The sequence below is a fragment of the Oreochromis niloticus genome, linkage group LG16, assembly GCF_001858045.2.
Source record: "Oreochromis niloticus isolate F11D_XX linkage group LG16, O_niloticus_UMD_NMBU, whole genome shotgun sequence".
Lineage (NCBI taxonomy): Eukaryota > Metazoa > Chordata > Actinopteri > Cichliformes > Cichlidae > Oreochromis > Oreochromis niloticus.
Genome location: NC_031987.2, coordinates 13,517,628 through 13,542,099, shown reverse-complemented (window position 1 = coordinate 13,542,099; position 24,472 = coordinate 13,517,628). Strand labels below are relative to the sequence as shown.

At 39.0% G+C, this 24,472-nt stretch overlaps 2 protein-coding genes across 2 annotated transcripts in view; one reads left to right on the top strand and one right to left on the bottom strand.

Annotated features, from left to right (window-relative positions):
• tmem198aa (transmembrane protein 198aa) overlaps nt 1-11,631 on the top strand; it is a 40,273-nt gene extending 28,642 nt beyond the window's left edge. Inside the window, exons 6-7 of the mRNA XM_005451907.4 lie at nt 4,465-4,769; nt 5,728-11,631. Coding sequence (XP_005451964.1) covers nt 4,465-4,769; nt 5,728-5,880 — 458 coding nt within the window. The 3' untranslated portion in view covers nt 5,881-11,631. The remainder of the gene's footprint in view (nt 1-4,464; nt 4,770-5,727) is intronic.
• desma (desmin a) lies at nt 11,016-17,851 on the bottom strand. Its single transcript, XM_003445295.5, has 10 exons — nt 17,160-17,851; nt 15,323-15,383; nt 15,031-15,126; nt 13,954-14,115; nt 13,745-13,870; nt 13,424-13,534; nt 13,195-13,304; nt 13,051-13,103; nt 12,431-12,522; nt 11,016-11,748 (listed from the first exon to the last, which is right to left on the bottom strand). Exons 1-10 carry the CDS (start codon nt 17,732-17,734, stop codon nt 11,707-11,709), a joined length of 1,428 nt encoding a protein of 475 aa, XP_003445343.1. The 5' UTR covers nt 17,735-17,851; the 3' UTR covers nt 11,016-11,706.
• Nucleotides 17,852-24,472: the final 6,621 nt, after the last annotated feature.

The window sequence follows — 24,472 nt, the reverse complement described above, 5'->3', positions numbered from 1 at the left end:
AAAGTGATGAATATATGTGCGTTTGACACCTCTGTTCCTCATGTTTCCACCTGAACAGACATTTAATCACTTATCTACTGCTTTTTGCTGTTTGTTTACATTACACTTTCAACACAAGCTTTTCCCAACTTTCAAACAGCAACCAAAACCTTAATCTTATTCCACATATGTTAATTAAGGATAAAAGGTAACAGATAAGAGATACATTAGTGAAAGTGTCTTATACTAATATACACCCAGTGAGTAAACAGCATTCAATATACCTAAAATTCAGTAACTTCAGTCTGTCAATTTAGTGCCAAGATAAACAAACAAGTCACATGTTCCAGACTGTTTGTAAAATGCTGAAATTTCTGAGCAAAAATGTTTGATTTAAGTACTTAACCGTGTCTAGTTGATGACAGGAGAAACATGGCAATCTATCTTCTTTGAAACTTGTTGCAATATAGATTTTGTCAAGGCTACTGGTCTGACAAATCCCAGCTATATGAAATCATAACCATGATGAGGATAAGGAACAGTGTGAGTGTGCGGGCATCACTGTAGTGTGATTTTGTGCAGGGTGGATTCTGAAGATACCGACACTGGTGTTTTCACCAGAATGTGTTATTGACGCAGCCTGCCTTAATCTGTTCTGAAAGCAGCCACAACACAGATGGCAAGATCGCACATACATGTCCTCAACACAATATGTGAATGCAGCAAACAAACAAAATACACCCAAACAGACAAGGGCAGAGACAGAAACACTGCGGATTAGAACCTCATTCACTGGCTCACTCGCTCACTCATACCTCAACTAAAGGAAGAGCGAAACACACACATGCATATACATGCAGCACACGCTCAGCCATTTGATCTTTGCCTGTGTTTGACTTGCACCGTCATACAGTGACTTAGAAGAAGTCACACATGTCCTCAAATAATGAGATTAAAAAGCAGGCTACTGCAGCTTCCAGTCAGAGGGTGTGGGCTCAGAGATAGAGGAAGCTTTTCAATGCTATTTTGAAAACTGTGCAATTGTGAGGGGAAAGAGACCTAGGAATAAAAGAAGTAGATTACCACACAGTGTTTCTTGTGAAGAAATAATATAAAACCAGACCATGACATGATGACCATTCTTCCACATTGTTAAACAAACACAAATATGGTTTACTGCTATAGATACTGATGTACAAGCAGGTAAAAAGATAGATGCAATATACTTGTATAGTATTTATTTATTATGTTGTTTTTGAATAAAAAATAATGTAAGAAAAAGGAACGGCACTCTGAGAGCACATCCTCTGAACTGTTCTGCAATTTTAAAGAAACTGATGTGTATCAGCAGTGCAGGTTAATGGATTCTTTCTTTGACCGTGCTTTACCTCTCCACCACATTTCACAAAATGTGTCCTAGCAGCTTTGCATAAAAAACAGGTAAACAGAAAGACAAACAAGCAGCGCTGAACACCCACCTCTATCTCACCTTATGCCTTGGTGAAGTAAACAAATTATAAACATGAAATTTTTGAGAGATAGAAATTAGAACTGTTTGCCCCACTCCCCATGCACATAAAATAAAATGAAAAAATAAAATAAAATAATATTATTATTATTGTTGTTATCATTAATTTTTTATTAGTAATTTTTATTATTAAATGTAGATGTCAGCGTTACATCTACATTACACAAACCTGTGCATTACTTGTACATAGTGTATATGTTGCTGAAGTTTTGCTACATAATTTTGCACTTCGGCATCACTGGAATGTGCTGCCATGCATACCTGTAAATAAATACTAATGGAATAGTGACCCAGTATTATGGCAAAGCATTTTAACATGATATCGGGTTGTTGTCTTACACAATGAATAAGAGGTAGACAACAACTGGGGGAGCTTTCTATAACAGCTTTCTAATAGTGTGGTAACTGTGCAATAATAAAGAAGTAACAATATGGAATAGCATCTTATTACCAATAAATTGCCAAAGTAACATCCAAACAATAACCAAGTGATAGTGTATCAACAGTGGTTACACTGAATACGGTTACAGTGGAATGTATGCAATTGGGTAACAAGGCACCAAAAACTAGGTAACACAGTAGAAACAAATACCAATAAGGCAAACAAATTAGTAATAGTACCATAGTATTGTAGTATAACATCATATGTAATAGCCTACTAGCAATAAAATGCTAATATTTGGATGCTTGATTTTTTTATGTTTAGAATAATAAATTAACATTGGTTGATGCTTTAAGATATAAGAATGTTATAATCATGTTATAACACTGGAATGTATCCATACTTATGCCCTCTGCAGTCTTCTTTGTTTGACGGTAACAACATAAATACTGTGGCTTAATCATGTGGAAGCACATGTGGTAGTTTCATGCAATTTATATCATTTTTTGAGGTTAAAAAAAAGTCACTCTGATGGTGCTGAAGTCTCAAAAACTCACAAAAACACATGTATCAAATATGACACACTGGGCTTTAAAGGGTTAATATCCTATTAAAGCAAACTTCAAGTAATATGATAATTATTCTTAAAACATGTGTGGAAGTGACCACATTATTACTGAGCTGTAATGAAAAGTCCCACCATTATTTGCATTACTTAACGTCCACAGCATGTGATCTTGAATTAACTTTTTTCAATTACTCTTTATCTGCTAAAAGATACTCTGCTGGCAGTAAACGAAGGATGAGAAATTGTGTGGAGGAGAGAAGAGAGAGAAGTAAAGAGGAAGCAGGTGTACTGGGGGAAGGGCAGAGTGAGGATAATAAACTGGGGCACAATGGGTAAGCTGGGCACCCAAGTGGAGCTGTGAGGAAAATCATCTGTCAGCTGACTGAATAGTGTGCAGAACAGGGCCATGAATGAATTAGCTCGCATATGTTTGACTTGTCTCGTCTGTTTTTTTCAGGGGTTTTTTGCCCCTCTGTGTAGATACTAAATGAATATGCACTGTCACTGACATAGCCTCTCAACACTAACTCCAAAGCATTTTTTTGTTATTTGAACCTAAACTCCAAAGCACCTTTTTAAAATAGTGGAACCCCCCTCAACACACACACACACATATAGAAGCATGTGGCCAGAGGGGCCTGACGTGGGGTGATCCAAGGAAATAAAGGGGGGTATTATTAAGCAGTTTCCTTGCCAGATGGTGCCCTGTTGTCCCCCTGCATGAAGAAACAACAATAGACCACTGAACACTTACACTTACACACGCACACATAAGGCAGCTGTGACCAGTACAGTACATCTGTAATGGATAAATACTGGAGCTCAGATAATAAATATTACACACATCCCTGATATTCTGTAGTGTATATCTAACCACTGAATGGAAATGCCTACAAACACCCATGCTCAAAAATACTCCTATGTGTAATGGACGGAGAAGCAGGATGGTTTATGGACATCCTTTTCTGGGCAGGGTGCAAAAATAACACACTCACCCACTCACAATATGTCAGGAGACTGAACAGCTCAGTATAAGTACATGCAGAGAGGAAAATGATTTGTCTGCCAACAGACTGAACAGAATAAAGGAAATGAGCAAATTGGCATCAGTATTTTTACTTTTTTTTATTTTTATAGCCTCCATTCAAAATAAACCTTGAGAAAAGTTTATCATCTGCATTTAAAGCTATTTAAAATATGTGTACAAGCTCTTGCCTGATTAAAGGCCTTGCTTGTATTTCTTACCTTAGTAATTCTGAATATGTCTATTCACTTGACTTAATCGCTTCTCTTTCTTAGCAATTGTTTCAATGTCTCACTGTGGGATGGGCCTCCCTCGTATTCCTCAAAAGGATTTATCTCATTAAGTCAGTCTTGATTGGCTGGTAATGGCAGTGACCGTGTCAGGCAGAACCACCCACCCTTAAGTAGCTTGCGCCACTATGCAGTCAACATTCAAACACCTGAAAGATAGGCTAGCTAGGCCCTGATTAAGGGGGTGTCATTCCAAGACATCTGTGCGTACACTTTACTTTTGTCTGGTTCTACACACTGGAAAGTGTAGCCCAAACAGTACCAAGCTGTAGGTCTTCACTTCTATAAGGGGGCTACTTGCTGATTGCTGGTGCTTGCTTGAGATAAGCTTGTCTGGCAGTACAAAAGGTCTCCATATCCCATAGTGATTGATTTTGAGATATCAAAATCAATGTTAGGAATGAAAACTTTGGGTTATTTATGTAACCTCTGTTCTCACAGTAGCATAAGTGAGATGTTTCACCAAATAATCCTTCTTGCTGGCTGAAGCGAGAAGAGGTGCTGCATCCCACAGCAAGATGTCTCACTCATGCAACTCCGAAAACCGGGGTTACACAAGTAACCTAAAGTTAGTTTCTCTATAAAAGCTTTGCTGTTTTCTCTTTATCCTGAAGTCACTCCCTCTTCATTATCTATCGTTCTAATTTTCTTCTCCTTACCACTAATTATCAAAACTTTTTTCTTTGACTCTAGTGGTTTTAAGTCGACAGCAGCGAAAGGTCCAGCTCATGCGGATTCGACAGAGAGAAGAGAGGCTGAAAAAGGAGAAGGAAAACAAAAAGAAGAAAAAGAGACAGAGCCAGAAAGCAGGGCACAAGCAGAAGACTCATTCCCATCACAACCACCAGCAGTACCACCACCCAGCAGCATCTCACCCTCATCACCAAACTCAGAGCTCTCAGCCTCCTAAAGTCCCTCCTCCTCCTCCTCAGACTGAGCCTGGCTACCACCGCAAAGCCAACTCCAAAAGGCGCTTTGATGGAGATGTGCTGTCTCCGGTAAGCTATAATACTCTATCTATTCTTAACAAGGTAATTAGATGAAAATCTGAACATCCTCAGTCCAGGTCATTAAAATGTTTGTGTTCTTCGGGCTCTCTGAAATTAGATTTTACATAAAATTCTACATTCAAGTCACAGTTTTAAATTGAGTCGAATGACATCAGTGTTCCACTCTGCACAGTTAAGTGACAAGTTCAGAACAAAGAAGTGTAGGAAAAGCAGAAACTGTTTTATTTTTGTACAAATGAACTGCACAGCAAAATCAAATGTAAAACGTTGTGTTCACTGGTTTCATAGATACATATTCATCATTCTTTTGCATTTAGAACAGGCTACCTCTTTATTCTCTCTGTGCTGAACTACTGCCAGAGGTCAAGTCATACAGTTCGACAGCCATTTTTGCCGATACCTCCAGGAATTTATTTAGCTGTACTTCTGTTAAGCATGCACACAGTTCCTTCGGTGATCATGCCAAAGTAACGAAGTAAGCCTTGCAAATTAAAAAAAAAAAAAATGTATACTTAACTACATTTTTGCTACAATAATGGTAAACTGGGACAATGAAAAGTAGACACACAACTATACTAATCCTGCTGTTGTGAAACTCAGCTAAACGTGCCACTCAACACGACTGGCTTATATTTCTTCCCAACTGCCAGCTTTAGCATTTCAGAACTCTCCCACACATTTCTATTTAAGATTCACTAAGTGTCCTCTCCCTATAATGTCTGGCTAAACTAAGCGTCTGCAGGCTTCAGGTTCATATTTAATGTTAAGATAAGGGGTAATGATCCTTGTCAATGGGACTTCAGAAGAAAACTGAACAGGGATAAAAGTGTCACATGTCAGACTTTTCATTGAAGAAATATTGTACATGAGTGTAAGTTTTTGTGTCTTGCTGCATTTACATATGCCATATACCCACCGCAGCCCTTTATTTCCTGTCTGTTCACAGAGTTACATCAGGAGTTTCAGGGACAGACAGACAGACAGACGGGCGTACTCCCACAGTAGAATGATGAGCCGGTCTCGGATGGCTGAACTTGACTATGACTGCGGCTCTCAGGTGCCCCTTACAGCACCCAGTGGACCCCCAGTTCGCATCTGAGGCAGTTAATTGCACAGATCCACACACACACACACACACACACACACACACACGCACCATCACAGGCTACTTCAAGACTCACTGATAAGGATAGGAAACCTAACCTAACCTAACCTAACCTAACCGTGCCAACCCAATCAACTGCCTATTAAGCCAACAGGAGCTCAAAGTGCTCCAGAGGTGGTGTGACCCACACTGCTTTTCTCCTGTCAGACTCATTGAAGTATTTATTTGGTCTGTTTTTCCTTTTAATGTCTAAAAACAGCGATTTTTCTTTGTCGAAAGTGTGAGAATTATGAGTCATCATATGTTATATTTGGCTTCTCTGTAATTGTACTTACCTGAAAAACACTGGAAACAAGTGAAACTCTCTTATGCATAGTTAATTAAACTGTCTCTGTTGAACATTTGATACGAAGATTTATACTGGTTGGTTCAAGCCATACAAAGTAATTCCTAGTGAGAGTGCGCACTCCACAGGAGCACCACATCATGCTAGAGAAAAATTGCATCATTTGGCTTTCATCAAGTTAAAGTAAAAGAACACTTTACTCCAAAGGTAATTAAAGGATTAAACATTTTGACTTAAGGAAGCGTCTGCTGTGAAAAATGACTGAAAAGCAACATAAAAAAATCACAGCAAACACTGAAACTCAAAGGGAGCTCTTCTGATTTAAAAGGTCATTCATGAAGTCTGCATTTTATCTTCACTGACAGCTTGTAAATTCAAACGTGGCAGCACAAGGCCTGTACTGCTTCAACATGCAGAAAGAGACAAGTTTAGGTGTGAATTGGATTAAACGGTTTACACCAAAGACAATGTTTGTGTTATTTCTGTTGTCAATTAAGTGTCATTCCCTGCGCTGTTGTGATTTTCAAGGAGACTGTTTTTACATCTCATCACTTTCCTTGTATCCTCTATTCTATTGCCAGCTATTCCAACTACAGACCTGAACAGGATACTCATCTGTCTGCTCTTCTTTCCTCTCTCCATTAAACATTTCTGTAAGCGATGTGATTTTATTTATTAACAGTGCTCTTGTGTCCCTTTTTGCTCTTTTCCACAAAGCTTCTGTTAAAGACAGATAACTGCTGCCTGATATTAATCATTCTGGAATTTGATTGATGTAATGAAGTCTGAGAATAATAGGCAACAGTAAAAATGTTAAAAATAGTGTATTTTTGTGTGTGTGAGTGGACACATGAGCCCTGTGGCAATTGATGGAACATACCAAATACTGGCCAAGGAGAGGGGGGATTCGTTGGAATGTATGCGCAGCATGTTGTGCATACATTAAATTCTCTCTTCTTTACCAGTTGGTGAAAAATGGTATGCAAATGTTTGAGTGAAGTGTTAAGTGAATAAAAAAAGAGGCAACATCTTTTTTTAAGATGAGAAAAATGTGAAGATAAATGCACCTGCAAGTGGCGCCCTCTGATGTTTACTTCTGGACCTTTTTTTCTGGCTTTTCTATGTATGTGTGTGCATATGATTCATGTGTACATGCATTTGTGTGTTACTCGCTTTGAAATTGAAATGAGTTCCTACATTAATATTGTTATACTAAACACTGAGACAGGAGAAGGACTCTGAATGCGAGATGTTTAAGTACAGCAGGAGAAAGTTGTTTTGTTTTGGGTTTTTTTTTTTGCTTTTTTTAATTAAAGCTCTCTGGAAACAAAACACTGTAGACCATGAACACTATTGCTAGCAATGTTGCAATTCCTACTTTGGCTGAATATTACTATAAAAAGCACCAAATGGAAGACTCGGTAGTATGAAAGGAAATTTTGTTAAACTATTGTTTTATTATAGATTCTTATTTCTGAGGTTTAAGAAAACTAAACAATCCCACTGCACATAAATTCTAAAATAAAACTTGAGGTATGTAAGTTAGTGCCTGGATTCAGCAAAATATACAGTACTTTTAGACCCGAGGACGAGGGATTTTTATGAAAAGCCCATTACTGCATGTTGATCATTGTGTATATGTTTCTATTGTGCTGTTGTCATGTCACAGCTCTGACATTTACACTTTAGTTTTCTGGTCCCAGGCTGATGAAGGTAAAAACAAAAACTCTCTCTCTCTCTATCTCCAGTTCTCTTCTGTCTGTAAAGGGCTTTGAAAGGCATTTGAAGCATTAACCTCTTTTTCACATGCATTATGCCTATTACATCAGACCTGCTGTTTACTGTTATTAAATGTTGTTTCACAGTTGTGGCAGTACAAGTGTTATTTTTGGTTTTATGCCGAAACTTCAGTCCTGCTTTGATCTGCTTTTGTGTTTTTATTGTAGTGTAATTCTAAACTAAACATTGCCCCTCCTCTTGCTTGTAATTTGGGGACGAAAATGAATAATTCTTTCAATGACCTTTTCTTTTATGTTGTTGTTTTTCTTATTTCTAATATTTTCTTTGATTGCCTATTATATAATATTTCTTTTGAGAAAACCTTTGATTGTAGATATTGACCTGTAAATAATTTTTAAATGTACAAATGTTTGGCTCCATTTTCATGTTTGCACCACAGTCATGTATGTAATTTATGCAGGCTATTACTTTCTGGAGTAGACCTGTTATATTGTGATTCTGCAGTCTGTCCAGTTTGCTTTGATTTGGCTGAGCGGTGGAAACACTTCTCATTCAGGTGTTTCAGTGTTTCATGTTCAAATTTAGCAAAGAAAACGAGCCTGGACTCTGACTCGTCCTTTTCGTATCATCCAATTTAAATATGTAAAAATCACCTGATTATCATTATTATTATTATTATGTTATTAAGCATGGATTTCTATGGACCTAACATATGATAAACATTGTGATTCTATAATTCAGTGGTCTTGTTTTCTTTACATTGTCATTTGTGTGTGCACAAGTGTTGGAGCACAAATATCAAATACTTTTTTTGTTGAATCGCTCTCTCTCTCTGACACTCCCACAAATACATGCATTACATAAGTTTAGTTTAGAATTAGACGGCAAAGTCCCCAGAATAAATCGACAGATATTTACCTGTTTCAGAACTGGTGCTTGTACACAGATGTCAGTAGGTGATGATTCTCTTACATATTTTTTTCATATTTATTGATGAGGCAGTGATGTGCAAAAGTCTTGAGCCACCCACTAACCCACCACCTACTATTATATGTTGCTAGGAAAATGAGTGAAACATGCAAAAACAGAGTTTGTGCAATTCTAATGAGCTTGAAAGTCAATATTTGATTACTTATATTCTTCAGCTCAGCCTGACCTCTCTTAGTCAAGCTTTTTTGTCATTTCTTGAAATATTATTTCCCCAGATTTCTGCTTTGGCCTTGGCTGTATTTGGTTTTTGTGTAATTTGGAACACCTCACCCTTCTTTCCCTTTTCCTCTTTCTAAAGAATAGCTTCTTGACAGCCACCCTTCACACTGAGACCATTTCTGATGAGGCGTCAGTTAACAGTAGATGGATCAACTGAAGGTCCTGATCCACTTGTCAGGTCTTTGCTGGATTTTTTTTTCTCAAGGACGTGACTTTCAGACACCGTTTATCTGCTGTAGATTTTTACGACCTGATACTTCTTTTGTCCTCCTCTGATTCAGTTTTCCTCAGATTTTTTTTGAGGACACACTCCACATCATGCTGAGATATGCACTTAAAGAATCACCTTGCTGGTGTAAAAATACTATATTATGCCTGTTAAACTGCGTTATCTTCAGTTTTTTGTTTCATATATTCAACCGAAAAAAGAGTATATGTTTTTTGCAACAGGCTACAAGTAACAAAGTAGCCACAACAATGGTTCATCCTTTCAGTTAGATGCCTTTTTTAATATTTGCATAATTCATTGGTCAATGTTATGTAGCTTAACTAACATACAAACAAAACAAAAAAGCTGCATTCCTCTGATAATGGTCATACACAGGAACTGCCCTGAAAATGAGTGCAAAAAGCCAAAACTTTGCAAGACCTTCAAAAAGACATTTTTAAGGTCTTTGAAAGAAATTGCAAGAAAGTCTGGCTCCTTGGAAGCAAAATGTGAAGATGAGCAGGATGGCTCAAGTCTTTTAGAGAGGACTTGTATTTGTGCAAAGTAAAGAGAAAAATTATTTCTTAAACACCCAGATACCAGCTTCAAAATATCATTTTTACTCTGCAGGTGTTGGCTGTGATAAAGAGCTGCTTAAGAATCATTAACATAAATGATGGGGAAAAAAACAAGCATCTGGATTTCCAGTCAGTTGCATTCTTATGTGCTCTGACAGTATAGGTTTCAGGCTACATTAGCAGTGTAGCTTCATAACAAACTGCAGCAGTTATGTAACGACAAATACAACTGCAAAACTAATCAAGAAATAAGAAGTGCAGCAATGCTTGAAGCTTTTTGCTTCCCGGTAAAAAATAAAATAAAAAAACAAAGTAGTTTCACAAGCTGGAAGAGGAGAGTTCACAGAAGTGAGGAAACTTTATTTAGAGGGAAAAGAACACAGGAGCAGTTTGCCCTTTCTGTTGATTCAGTGATGAGAGCACACCGTCATGGCTCCACTAATTACTGGAGTAGCAGTCACATACTTGCTTCTTTATGTTATTCAGCGTAATTATCTCTTTCTAGATCTTCCCTGTGTCTCTGTCTCAGAATAACCTTTTCATTACATTTGTCCTCTGTTTTTCTTTTCTCCCCGTCTTGCTCTTTCTTGCAGGCTCATTTATTGTTTCTGTTTTCCCTTTTCTCTCCTCCACCCACACAAATTTTTATCTCTGATGACATTTTCAGTCCAGTGGCTTTAGAAACAAACTGCACAGACTGTAATTCTTGTTGCTCTGCTAATCTGCTTTCTGCTGGAGACAAAGAATGACCAAGGGCTGCTCGTTAATGTGCCATTGTTTCGTTTTCCCTGCACCAAGATCAGACTGGTTACTGATAAATTCAAGAAAGCCACAACTCGTGTTTTGTGTATAGAAGAAAATTAAATGTTGACAGAAGAGTGTTACGCTTGGCTGGGGGAGCTAGTATCTTTTGGAAAGCTAAAACGGGCCACATCAGTTGATGCATGCAGTAGGAAGAGAAAGTTCATAAAGAATTGGATGAAAATGCACGCATGCTGTCTGAGGAATGCTAATGCCTAGAGATATGAGTTACAGAATTTGAATAAACTTTCTGCCCAGCAAGTGAAATCTTTTATTTGAGTTTTTGTCAGAGCGAAGGAGGATACCATGGTTACTCATACACATACCATCAGACACGTAGCACATGCTGGAGAGCTCAAAGGTCAAAACACAACTGAGTTCCATTTTCAATAGATGTTTCTCTTTCAAGTCTAAAACCAACATCTCACTTTCCTTGAATCAGTATACAGAGATAGCCTATCTTAATCAATCGATGTGCATACACATGTAAAAATCCTGGAATACACACAGTGAAATTTATCTGACTGCAGTGCTTCAGTCAAATTGATCTGCTATTGATTGTTACAGTGGATGATGGGATCATTCGGCAGTACGAGCTGTATTCATTTGAAACATTACTCTTACCACTAAAATATTTTTGCAGACAAGATAGATGCAAGTTATTTTTGTTTGCAGTGAAAAGTAACACAAATAAAGAAAAACATCCTGGAATGCCCTTCATTTAAAACAAGGCTAAAGGCATTGTGCCTCTACACTGCATCTTTCCTGTGACGCTTAAAGTAATTTATGTACGGATGTATAGTGGTTAAATTTCACTTCCATGACACTGCATTTTGTATCTAAAAGTAGGCACAGCTTATTAATCATCGTAATTCTAGTAGGAAAAGATTTCATAATTGGTGCTATTATTTTTTTTACGTAACGTTGTTTCTTCTTGTTTACATGATGTCTTGCTGGTGCTGTGTCGACTCACTGACAACCTGTGGAAGGAAAAAAAAGGGAACACCGTAAATTGATACGAAAGGGAAACAGTCTATTTTCGCTATGCGAAATGTCTGCATAAACGGTGTGAGAAAACATCCCATCTGCCGAGGTAGTCTGACAATAAAGTTCTACTTAAGCTTAACATTCAGTGCAGGTGTTATGCTTAAGGTGAAGGACTGTGCTGGGACCAACTGGAGCACTGACAGAGAAGGTGCTTGCTCAGGGGAGCCGGTGCTGTAACTTTCATGAAAGTGTCTGTACCCGGATTGATTCAAACTACAAGATTTCAGGGATAACGAAGAGAATAGAAGCTAAAACAGCTTTGCTACTGTGTTGCCACACTTTTATGTGTAGACAGTTATGAAAATGTAGTGGTTGTGATCGATATAAATGCAAGAAGGAAATTATTCTTATTAAATCTGGTAGCTTGTTTCAACCCGCTGATGTGAGCAGATAATCAAAAGGCAGGTGTGATACTGAAACCAGACTTACACATGAGGCATTAGCACCCTGGCTCATAGAATATTTAATCTGGATGAGAATATAATAAATCAGAAGGGTTTGGTTGAAAAAAATACAAGTTATAATTTACTAGTGCTTTTATAGTTCGTTAGGGTATATTAGGGTATATTATATTTGTGTGTATGCCTGTGTGTGCGTGTATGTGTGAGCTCAAACCTCTCCATCGCGGGTCTCAATGGTCTTGATGAGAACAGTCTTCTTGGAGTGAACCTCTGATGAGCGCTGATGCTGGGACTCAGGACTGGTCTCTGTAGGAACAAATTCAGCTCTTTCATAAACTGCTTTAATTCTTTCTGCAGCTACACTGAGATAATTTAGTCACTGATATTAGTTAAGCATTGCACTTAGAAGTTTAATGAGCTTCGAACAATTTCACATGGCTTTAACATTAATGGAACATTCACACAACATTCTTGTGTGAATTTTAAGCTGCCACAAAGTGCTCAGATGGGAGGCACTGACAGAGACTAATTGCATCTTCTTACTGTTAACCCATTAAATGAAGAGGCTAAGTCATATGATTATTAATGACGGTTAATTCTTGCCTCCATTAACCACAGAGCCATGAAGGTTTTAGTCATATATCCCCACACAGTGGTCAGAATGTGTCACTGCAAAGACACTATATGTAATGCCCTTAAAATAGCAGCTACCATATACAGTCACAGCCTATAATTAGACCTTTTATCATCCCCCCTTATTGACTCATCTGGAACGCCCAATAGATTTTAACGGTATTTACGCGTGACAGGAATAAAGGGCGCAACTTCTCACACCTCTGAATCCAATGGAAGAATAAGCAGACTGGACAGGTATGGTGGTAGTGATTCTACAGAAAGAGGAGCATAACAAATCGGTAATGAGTACGACATAAATGCAAAATCACAAAAAATTAAGGTAGTTTTAGAACAGAAACACACCTGCTCTCCTCTCCTTCCAGCAGCTTGCGGTAGGTGGCAATTTCAATATCGAGGGCCATCTTCACATTGAGGAGGTCCTGGTACTCCCTCAGGTGGCGGGCCATATCATCCTTGAAATCAGTGTGTAAGAAGTGCTTAAAATATAGTTCTCACCAAACACAAAATCCTGCTACTTCTATTACCCAGTGTAAAATGTAAAAGCTCTGCATGACATATCTAAGCATATTACTTTCATCTTAGCAATATCTTCCTCGAGCCGTGTAATGGTATCTTGGTAACCAGTAGCCTCGCGGGCCATGCGGTCTTCCATGTCTCTCATCTGGCGCAGCAGAGACTCATTCTGCAAAGAAGCGGAGACATGAAGTCCTTGAAAATAAAGGATAAGAAGCTTAAAAGAGAGTAAACGCACCAAACAGAAACAGATGTTTGTGGCTGTTTATGGCTGAAAATATGGTTATCAAGGAAATGTAAAGATGATATCAATCAGAAAGAAGAAATTTAAAATAAGAAGCAAAAAGATAAAGTCAGAAAAAGTGCTACAAATACTCACAGTGCCCTTCAGTGAGTCAATCTCGCAGGTGTAGGACTGGATCTGGTGTCTGAATTCCATGGTCTCCTGCTTGGCCTGACGCAGTGCATCATTGTTCTTGTTCACAGCCTGGTTCAGATCAGACACCTGAAGACAGAGGACAGGAGGATTAACAGTGCAACAGCTAAGAAATACTGTCTGCATTTTACATGTGCATGCCTCCACTCTACCTTAGACTTGTACCATTCTTCAGCCTCTGCAATGTTTTTGGCAGCAATGGCTTCGTACTGCATGCGGATGTCTCTCAGAGCAGCAGTGAGGTCGGGCTTAGACATATCCATCTGGATCTGCACCTGAGTGTCCTGAATCTGGCTCTGCAGCTCACGGATTTCCTGCAAGGAGTCCAGAAAAAGTCAAAATCCACTCGTTCCAAAATGATGAATAAGCAAACATGTGAGTAGCTACCGGGACATTTAAACAATTTCTGCTACTTCAGTTGACAAGTTAAAAATAATTGAACATGCGATAACATGTCAGATCAGAATATTTACATATAGAAATCTAACATGTCAAATTACAAATTCACCCGGCTGTCAACTGATGCATTCTGTTAGCAACAGGCTTTTTTTTTTTAAATAAACCAGCTTGGATTGCACTCAGTTGTTGTCTGATCTAACTGAAAGTTATAAATAGCTTTTCATCTGTTCACAGGCACACCCTCTTTTTCTCTGTCACACAACAGCTGACATAGTCTTTTGACCAATCAGCACTTTGGCATTTCTGGCAGGTCAAAGTTCAAGCAAAGAAGACAAAATGGGAAGAAGGGACTTCAGCTGTGCAGACATGTGTCTGAGTGTGTGGCTCAGAATATCATTTGACATCTGTAAGTGAATAAGGTTAGATCTTTCTGTTGCCCTGTAATAATTAAATGATTGTTAAATTTTCCTACAGACATGAATCTGTGTGGATGGGAACGATATCTGTGCTTTAACATCAGTCGTTTTCTTTAGGTGGGTTTAAGTATGATATCTTTGATCTCATGAAGAGCTGCATGCCTGTGGAGACTCAGATCTAATATCACAGCACAGTATAGTAACACACACAGGTGTTATATGATACACTATACACCATCCTAGTGACACACATAATAGATATAGAGAGGATGGGTGGCTTTTACTGCTCTCTTATTTCCCAAGTGGTTGCTACAGCGAATGGATCGGATTTTATGCCAGATGCCATTCCAGACGCAACCCTCCCACCGCCTAATTGTGTGAAGCCAGCCAACCAAAACTGGTAAATCAGCAAACCTCTTCATGAATCTTCTTGAGGAAGGCAATCTCTTCTTGCAGACTCTCAATACGTCTCTCCAGGTCCAGCCTAGCGAGAGTGGCACTGTCCACATCCTAGATAAGAGGAGAGAATGGCAAAAAAGAAAATGACCAATAACCAACAGATTAAAAAAATATTAAAATAAGAAGAAAATTAAAGGAGAAAAATGACTGCTCAACCAAGGGAGACTGGTGCAAAGTTACTCTGTTTTGGACTGAAGAGAAAATGACTGAGCTTTAGAGGAGTGATTTAAGGAAATAGAAGACTTACAGCTCTGAAAGCAGACAGGTTGTTCTCAGCTTCTTCCTTCTGGTGAATCTCTTCTTGCAGTCTGCCAGAATGACAGCAACATACAAAAAGGAAAAGAGCGAAAAAGAAAGCGGAAAGTTGAAACAAAAGTGAAGACAAACTGTTTGAGTGAACAGCTTTTCCCCCCGGGGACCACTTACTAGACAGATAAACTAGTTACCACCTCTCGGTCCTCCAGCCTTTCTGCTCTTTTCGTCTGTCAGTAAATTCATGAGAATAGAACCGGCATAGACAATGAAACATCAAAGTTCAAGCTTTTATTTGTATCCATGTCCACACACACACACTTCTGCACTTGCTCTTTGAGTCCTAAAGCTGTGTTGCAGCTGTCACACTGTCAGAATCAGAAGGGTAACAGTGTGAGAGCAACACAGGCCTGTCCTGGTGCAGTTTCCAGAATTAGCATTTCGACATGCACTTTGAACAACTGGAAAATGCAGAAAAAAATGCCGTCATGCACCTCACACATAATCATTACCGACACAGATACACACAGCAGATGCTATTGGCAATTTTTTGCAGATTTGAATCATGTCATCGTCCATGGAAACGTTCAGTGAGAATGTTCAATGAGAATGTCAGCGTGCATGCGTTGCAACTGTTTGCAGGCTCTTTCCATGTGATATCAGAAGGAGCAGCTGGTGCTTTAACAAGTTTCACTGAACGCTTCAGGCAACCATTTAAGCAGGCCTGATACACAGAGAGCGAAGAGTCAGAGAGCTGTGTGTGTTTGAGCCTGTCTTTTGATATACATTTTATTTAAGTGATGCTGCATGCAGCATCTCACAGTGACAGAATTTCACAGAGCTGATTTAGTCGCTCCAAATAGATTATTCAGAGATACACCCACACTGCAGCTCCTCGTGCGTTTCTCTCTCTCTCATGCTCACGTTCTGTCACATATGCAGTGCACATAGAAGAAATGTGTATTTGGTGGACTGGCTTTTGAAATTTTTTCACTTTTTTAGATTTATTCTTCTTTAAACTTACCAGACAAACAGTGCGTGTGTATTCACTTATTTTTATCTGTCTACTTCTCTCATGTCTGACTGCTTTCTGTCGAGCTGAAACTTAATCTGTCTGTCTGTGAGTCTCAACTCTATTCCTATGAACCTGCAGATCTCTCTCTCTCTCTCTCTCTCAATTTTCTTCTGCTGTGTCTCTCGTGAATAAATTATAAAACACCTTTGTAAAAAGCCATTGGACCGTAACAATTACTGAAGCATTCCTATTCTCAAATCTCTCCTTTGTTACTTTGTTGTTTTCATTTTTCCCAAAAGAGGAGAGACACTCTTTAGAAATCAATGAGTTGTACTTGATGCCACTTGTTTGTTTTATTTTTAACACACTGGATAAAGCGTTTTAAAGTCTCCTCCCCCCCTTCTGCTTTCCCGTCTTCCGATTTTCTCCTTCTGTTCCATCTGATAGAGGTTTGGTCTGTTGCCAGCATGTGAGATAGCACCTTCCAGAGGGTGGGGGCGGGGGTGGGGTCACAAATATTTATTGTATCACATGATTTTTTTTTTTAAATGTAACAGAATGAGCTTGTCTTTAAGCAGAAAAGCTCAAATCCCCCATGTTTCAGTTAATTCAAACTAATCCATTCGTGTTTGGCTTTTAGACTTAACATGAGATTCCTGTGTACTCCTACATGTGAGTGCATGTGTTTCCAGTAGCTCACTTTTATTAAAGCCATATTACATGAGTCAGTTTTTTATATATTTTTTTTCTTTACTCATCATTTGTTCATGAAGATGTTTATCTACATATTGGCCCAGTCCCATTTATCCAAGCTTACCTGAGCTTAAGTTTCTGCAGGTCATCGGCCAGGTTGTCTCTCTCCACCTCCACTCTGGCACGCTGGTTGGTGAGGGCCTCTATCTGCCTCCTCAGCTCCCTCATTTCCTCCTCATACAGCTCAGCCACACGCCCTGGCCCCTCGCGGCCCCTGAGCTTCTCGATCTCCACTGTCAGCGCGGCATTCTGCTGCTCCAGGAAACGCACCTTCTCAATGTAGCTAGCAAAGCGATCATTGAGGTGCTGAAGCTCGGCCTTCTCATTGGTCCTTGTGTTGAGGAAGTCTTGGTTCATGGCATCTGCAAGGTTGAAGTCGAGCTTCTCCCCGGCATAGGTGCGCATGGCCGTGGAGGAGCCGAGCCCGGCCCCAGAAGACAACTTGAAGCTGGAATAAGAGGGAATGCCGGTGCTCTTGACTTCGTAGACTCTGCTAGACATACGGCTGGAAGCGGAGCTGTGGGCTCCTCCTAGAGAGGAGGAGAACATCGATGACAATGGTGTTGACCCAACACCAGAGCCAAAGGTGCGACGGTACGAGGAAGCACTCTGGGCTGAGGAGGCGTAGGACTTGCTCATGGCTGGTTGAGTTGTTGGTTGAGTTGTGGATTTGATGGAACCGCTTGAGGTGCTGAGACCCAACTGTCCCACTGGGCAACTGGGAAGAAAACTAAGTGAAGAAATGCCAGCCACTGAGTGCAACTATTTGTAGCTCTACCACCCCCACACCCACTCATAAACCCAACCCCTCCTCTTGATGTCTCTGTTCACCCCGTCTGCACTCTCACTACTCCACCCCTCCACTGTATCACAACCCCTTTTTTCATTGATTACTTTTGGCATTTTAAATCAGTCTGGAAGATTCCTTCATTGGTTAAGATGCATTATCAGTTCTTCAAATTTTACCCAACAGGTCTTTTTTTTATATATTTTTCATAACTGCCTCATTAGTAGTGGCTTTTTAAACCCCAGATTTAAGGACATGAGGTGAAAATTAAATAGCTCTGGTAACCGGTGTTAATCAATGTGAAAATGTATCATAATTGTAATTATGATTTGAGTTTTTCATTTTGCCTGTTCTAGCTTTATTTTTCTCTCTGTAGTTCATTGTAGAAGAAGTTCACTAAGAATGACTTTTTCAGGGTTTTAGGAAATTGCTCAGAGGACATTTTTGTTCAGTTTATTGTCATCTCTTGAGATGTTATCTGTTGGACTAAAAGCCTTTCTTTCATATTTCTTTATGCTCTTCAGCGATGCATTTTTGTCCAGCCTTCTTTTTCTTGTCTTTCAGCCTCTCCCTGCCCCCCTTGTTGCACCTTTTGCCAGCCCTTGATTCAGCTGTTGTAGGGATCTGGTTTCACGATGGCCTTCTGCATGTATGTCTGTTTGACGATCTGTGATTGAATGAATGAAAATCAGTCAGACAGTCCCTTCACTTTTGTGCAGAAAGTCTAATATAGGAAGTTTTGATCAAGAGCTGTGAGAAACACTGCATCACATCATGGTTATATTTTGTATGAAGCTTCACTTAGTGGAAATTGTCAGACTTAATTCAGTTTAGGCTAAAGAAACTGGCTCAGAAAAGCACATAACCAAAATTAACATGAATGATTGTTCTAAAATATGGGCAACATCATGTTAAAAATTATTACCATTTTGTGTTATAAGTACGTGGAAAGAATGTGTTCTGCTCTGTCCTAATGTAGCACATCAGAATTTATTATATGCATTGTTTAAATTAGTATAAAGCTATAGAGTTACAATAGAGTTATGTATCCTTGGTTATATAAGAAGTATGACCGACTACTGCCGGGAAGGTCACACGCTCAGCTTTGTCATCAGAGCTCTCTACCCGACTCGCACACACCGAGAGCAGATGGATAAATCTGTGCGTATCAGCCGAGCGCTATCTTGTTACATGCATCCTGAAAATTTAAAATAATGAATGTCAATACAAGTTGCAACTTTGTGTAATTCCATATATGAGTGTTTTAAATTTGTCAAATTTCTCAGCTCAGGAAAAAAAGAAAGAATGAAAAAGAAATCCATCCCAAAAGTTTTACCCTTTACCACACTGTTCTGACATAATACACAATCACAATGCTGTCATTGCTAGCATATTGAAAATTCTTAGTTAGATTTCAGTGTAGATTGTGTTTCTGAATATTATAAAAATGTAAATGTTATTTAAATATTATTTTGCTACAAGTAGAAAAGGTAAGGAAAGTCCAGCACTTTCTGAAATACATTTTTAATCCAGCGTTGTTGAAGGCTGGAGCCTATAGGATGAGGAAATTAATGTAATGATCTCACTGGCTACAGCTGAAAGCATACTAACACGTGAGGAATCATTGCCCTCTCATGTGTCATAGCTGAGTAATGATAATAAAAAGGATGATGATGACTAACTCTCGTTCTGTAGGATGCTAAATATTCCTCTGAGTGCAATCTACCAGATAAAAAAGCAATGCTTACAACAGAACAAAGGCATAAAGTACAAATATCTGAGCTGTTTTGCAAAATTTAAAACCCTGTCTGTAGAATTTCAGTCCTGAATCAAAGAGGAAACATGCCACTAATGTACGTGGGAGTTGTGGCTGTTGGAGGAGTTGTGTGTGGTCGTGCACATATTTGCGTTTCACAGAGCAGTCTGCATGTCAGCTGCAAATGGTGTCAACTCTATTTTTAGATTTCTCGTTTGAACTCTGTTGTGTGGCCAATGGACTGGAGATAGAGCTTGACTACTTTTACTGCCATGCTGTGAGATTATTGTGGCTGCTAATCAAAGTCAGATAGAAAATGTAAATAGGCCTGACCTAAATTGGCTCACTACAAAAACTGACTGGTGCCAGGTCATTATTACCAGATAAGAGTGATTCAAGATGGATCTCTTGCATTATAAAAACAATCGCAACATCAACAAAAGTTTAATATTTAGTTGAAGTAGTCAAGCTGAAAAATGTAAGATATGTGTAAATGTAAAATTTTAGTTTTCACCATTTTGAATTTCTAAAGTCTGCTTGCAATTCTTTAAAAACCTAAAGAATTTATGAAAAGCACTTCTCTGTGGGAGCTCAACAGTTTTTTTAAAATTACAATTCTTTAAATATTCCTGTCACATTTCATGAGCTATAACATAATAACAAGGGATATCACAATTACTTTAGTAAAAGTCAGACAGCTTGTCATACATAATTAAGTCCCATCTTATCTTAATGACCTTAAAGTATCGTATCACCCCATTAGAGCTCTCAGACTGTTGGTTTACATGTGGTTGCTAGAGTATTTAAAATGGGAGGCAGAGCCTTAAGCTTTCAGGCCCCTCTTCGTGGAGCCAGCTCCCAGTTTGGATTCAGGATACAGAAAACCTCTCTGCTTTTAAGATTAGGCTTAAAACTTTCCATTTTGATAAAGCATGTAGTTCGAGCTGGATCATATGATTCCCATGATGCACCGGGGATTTTTTTCTTTGCTCACCTTTTCTTCACTCTGTGTGTTTCTGCATTTAATCATTAGTTATTATTGATCTCTGGCTCTCTTCTACATTGTGTCTTTGTCCTGTCTTCTTCCCTTCACTCCAACCCGTCACAGCAGATGGCCATCCCTCCCCGAGCCTGGTTCTTCGGCTTCTTCCTGTTAAAGGTTTTCCTTCCCACTGTGGCCAAAGTGCTTGGTCAAAGGGGGTCACATGATTGTTGGGGTTTTCTCTGTTTCCTTTATATTATTGTAGGGTCTTCATCTTACAATATAAAGTGCCTTGGGGGAACTAAATAGGGAAATACATTTATTGAAATTCATTTTTGATATTAGTATTGATCTGTCAGTCTAACACTAAAATCCCATTTTTATTATTTACAAAAAAAACTATATAATGTTCATATGTACATGTCTTCATATGTAATGAATCATAATAGGTGATCTGACTTATCTAAAGTTGATATCATATGAATCCATATGAATCATATGAATGAAGTACTTAATTTAGTTTAATTCTTTGGCTTACGACTTATTATTTGTAAAACAAATGACATTTCCTTTACCCTCCACTGCCAGCTTCTTTAGTGGTGATTAGCACATTTTAGCATGCTGACATGACAAAGAAAACAATCGTGATCATGATCAAAATTAGCAACGCACTAATTGTTAAATATTACCATGTGAGCATTGTTTTTGTTGGTAGGATGCTAGCATGCTCACGATGTTATATAGGAGTATTTAACTAAAGTGCAGCTCAGTCCACAGTCAGACACTGGGAATCAAGGACTTGTAAGGCTCCCTTCCAGGGCCATTTGATTGTTCCATTGCCAAAATCCCATCAAGTCTGGGTAAGATCCGTGTCTAGAATTGGACCCAAAAACATATTGTGTTCTAATGATACCATTACTGAACATGAATCCTGTGGTTTATTTCCTTCAATTTTCCATCCAGTTGCAAACATCCATCAGAAACGACGAGGGGGCTTTTCGCCCCAAGAAATAATGTAGGGACACCACCAGAGGTGATGGGAAAAATCTGATACGTGCTCGATGTGACTTGACTGTGCCATCTGCTGACGTGGCAGGAGCAGTCATCCAGGTGTTTTCCCGTTAAAGAACACATCATTAGCTCAGGACAGAAAATGAGCTACCTACAAGTTGCCTAACAACCCCAGATTCATAACTATTACACCATGACCCATAGCCTAGAAAAGACACCCTTAAATTAGAACCAGATCCCAGAACGGCTGGGAAAAGCATTATAATACAGACACATGCACGCACCAAGTCTCAGAATATCAACAGTGCATAGCAGCCGAACCCTTTACTCAGGGCATGTCACAATTCTATTTTGGAAGTAGGATACAACACTGCAGTATAAAAATATCAGCAGTAATTTCCCCATACCCCCCCATACAATACAGCTTTATGCCTGTGTTCAACTCTTAGTTGGGAAATACCCAGCCGCTTTAGATATTTGGATTCTAATCCTTACACAGCACCCCCATGGAGGGTCTGGCTGACCCCAAATTTATCTTGGTTTGCATGACAACGACCCCAAACAGCCAGAGTCATAAAGAACAAGCCTATCTTCAGCAACAAGAAGGTTAAAGTGTCCTTCAAACGATCATATGATCTCCCATATGTCACCTTCCTCCTATAGGACAGCACTAATGTCAACCTCAGTAACAGAAGGATCTGTGTCGATCTATATCCAAGGCAGAACTGTGGCAAATTCTTAGACCCTGTGGAATGCTTGGGCAGTCAAAAGCCATGCAACGTGATGGCATGATGGGAAAATGGAATGATGTGAATACTGTTTGGGGATTGTTTTTTAAAGACTGAAACTAGAGAACGTATAGACGACCTGTAAGCTTTTGTGGGAGTCCTGGAGAATTGTTACATAGCCCCTGTTCTATGGATACATTGTACATGACGGTGAATACACTTACAGTTTGGAAAAATGAAAGAAAAAAACAAAAATTAAAAATGAAATATGATATAACTAGCATCTATAGGTGATTAGGGGTCAGGCGACTTCATCATTCATGAACGCAGAATGCTTGTTGCCCTGCAACCACCCAAACATGCATACACACATGCCAAAGAGCTGAGCTCTAGCATAAAAGTGACTCTGGGACTAAAAGGATCTGAGTAAAGGCGAGGGGAGGAAAGAGACGTTCATGTGTATTTCTGTGTGTGCAGTATGTGTGCTTGCACATTAGTGATTACATACAAGTGTGTAACAACTTTATAGACCTCTTTTACAAGAGAACCTGTTCCAGATTTTTTGGGGTCTATCACAGGAGAGAGATATGATATCAAATGCCAGCAGAACCACAATGTGCCTGAAATAGAGAGCAGCAGGCTCCGCATCAAACCATGTCAAACCATCAAATCATGAGTCACGCTAGATAGAAAGGCTACTTCCTATTTTATGAGACCCCAGTACAGCAGACAGTCAGCTGCTAAAATGAAGAGAATTTGATGCTCACAACAGGTATGCATTTAAAGGTGTAATGCAAATTTCATGACACAGTTTCACATATTATATGTTACCGACCAAACTGTTGCAAAAACACAACACTGTTTTTAATGAAATTTTAGTATGTTTCAGAAGAGTGGCTTTCCAATTACTGCTGTTTACTTCGTAGGACAGCGATTACCACTGTTGCCTCACAGCAAGAAGGTCAAAGGTTTTAATCTGTTGGCTGAGGATCGGTAGTCAGCTGTCACAAATAAGTCATTTGGACATCTGACTTAAAAATAACAAGAAAAATAAATTGAATGTGCAGCAGTTGAAGGTTACATACAGCATAGAGTCAGATAAACATAAGCTAGTAGCATGATTATGTATTTAATTCTTCTTCTCCTTTTTTTAACCTTTTTCTGTTGTTGTATTGAATCAGTATTATAAGTTACTTTGACTTCAGCAAACACCACATGTGTAGAGGGAAATGATATGTATGCCCTTTCTAATCCCTGAGCTGTGTCATCATTTAAATATTTTATATGTAATAAAAAGCATCTTGAATGTTTTTGGTTTTGTTTTGTTTTGTTTTAGAGTGGTGTACCTCCAGCAACAGCAGCAGCCACAATCTAACAAGTGCCAACTGGTTTTTCACAGACACAAGATGGAGCAAGAGGACAAGCAGAAAAGAGAAAGTGCTGTGGTACTGCTTACTCTGGGGGAAAAGAGAGTTCTGCCATATTTAGTGGAGTTTCTATTAGCTATAGCTCATCAAGTGTTGACAAAAGAAAATTGCCTTGAGATGGAAGAACACACACACACACACACAGTAATAATAATAATGATGAAGAATATAAATGTGTAGCCTACATAAACATTATATTTGGGAGAGTAGGGCTCAGAGAGCCTTATTCTGTGGGAATCCTTTCCCTTGGTCTGGTCTCCTAGTGCACTGTCCTCTTACCTGAATTCATTGAAGGGCTGAAGAATTAACAATCTCGCCAAACCTTTGACTGTGGAGCACATTATTTTTTAACTATTTTAATAATAAACCAAAAACCTTTAGCGCTAAATTCTAACAAGACTCATATTTACTTTCAGCTACAAGAAAGTTAACCTCGGACAAATCCTTAATGAGGCAAGAAATTAAATATGAGGCTGTACTGTATACCCTTCAACTGATGCGACTGACACATGTGCACATGTTTGAAGGAAGAGAAATATACCTACATTTTACGTGAGAGGACGCACAAAAAAGAAAGAAAGAAAAAAGAAAAACAAATACGGATAACGAATGGATGACGTTCAGGAACGGACTATAAAAGTTAACGCTTTCGTTCACCTCCCCCGGCCCCCCTTTCTCAAAGCCGT

Bases quoted from the DNA above. Each gene is read 5' to 3' on its own strand.
- desma (XM_003445295.5), bottom strand. From the start codon at position 17,734: ATGAGCAAGTCCTACGCCTCCTCAGCCCAGAGTGCTTCCTCGTACCGT. The intron at 15,384-17,159 runs GTAAGCTTGGAT...TCATTCTGGCAG, and splicing joins CTGCAGAAACTTAAGCTCAG to ACTGCAAGAAGAGATTCACC. The intron at 11,749-12,430 runs GTTTGAGCTCAC...TTCCTTCCACAG, and splicing joins TTGAGACCCGCGATGGAGAG to GTTGTCAGTGAGTCGACACA.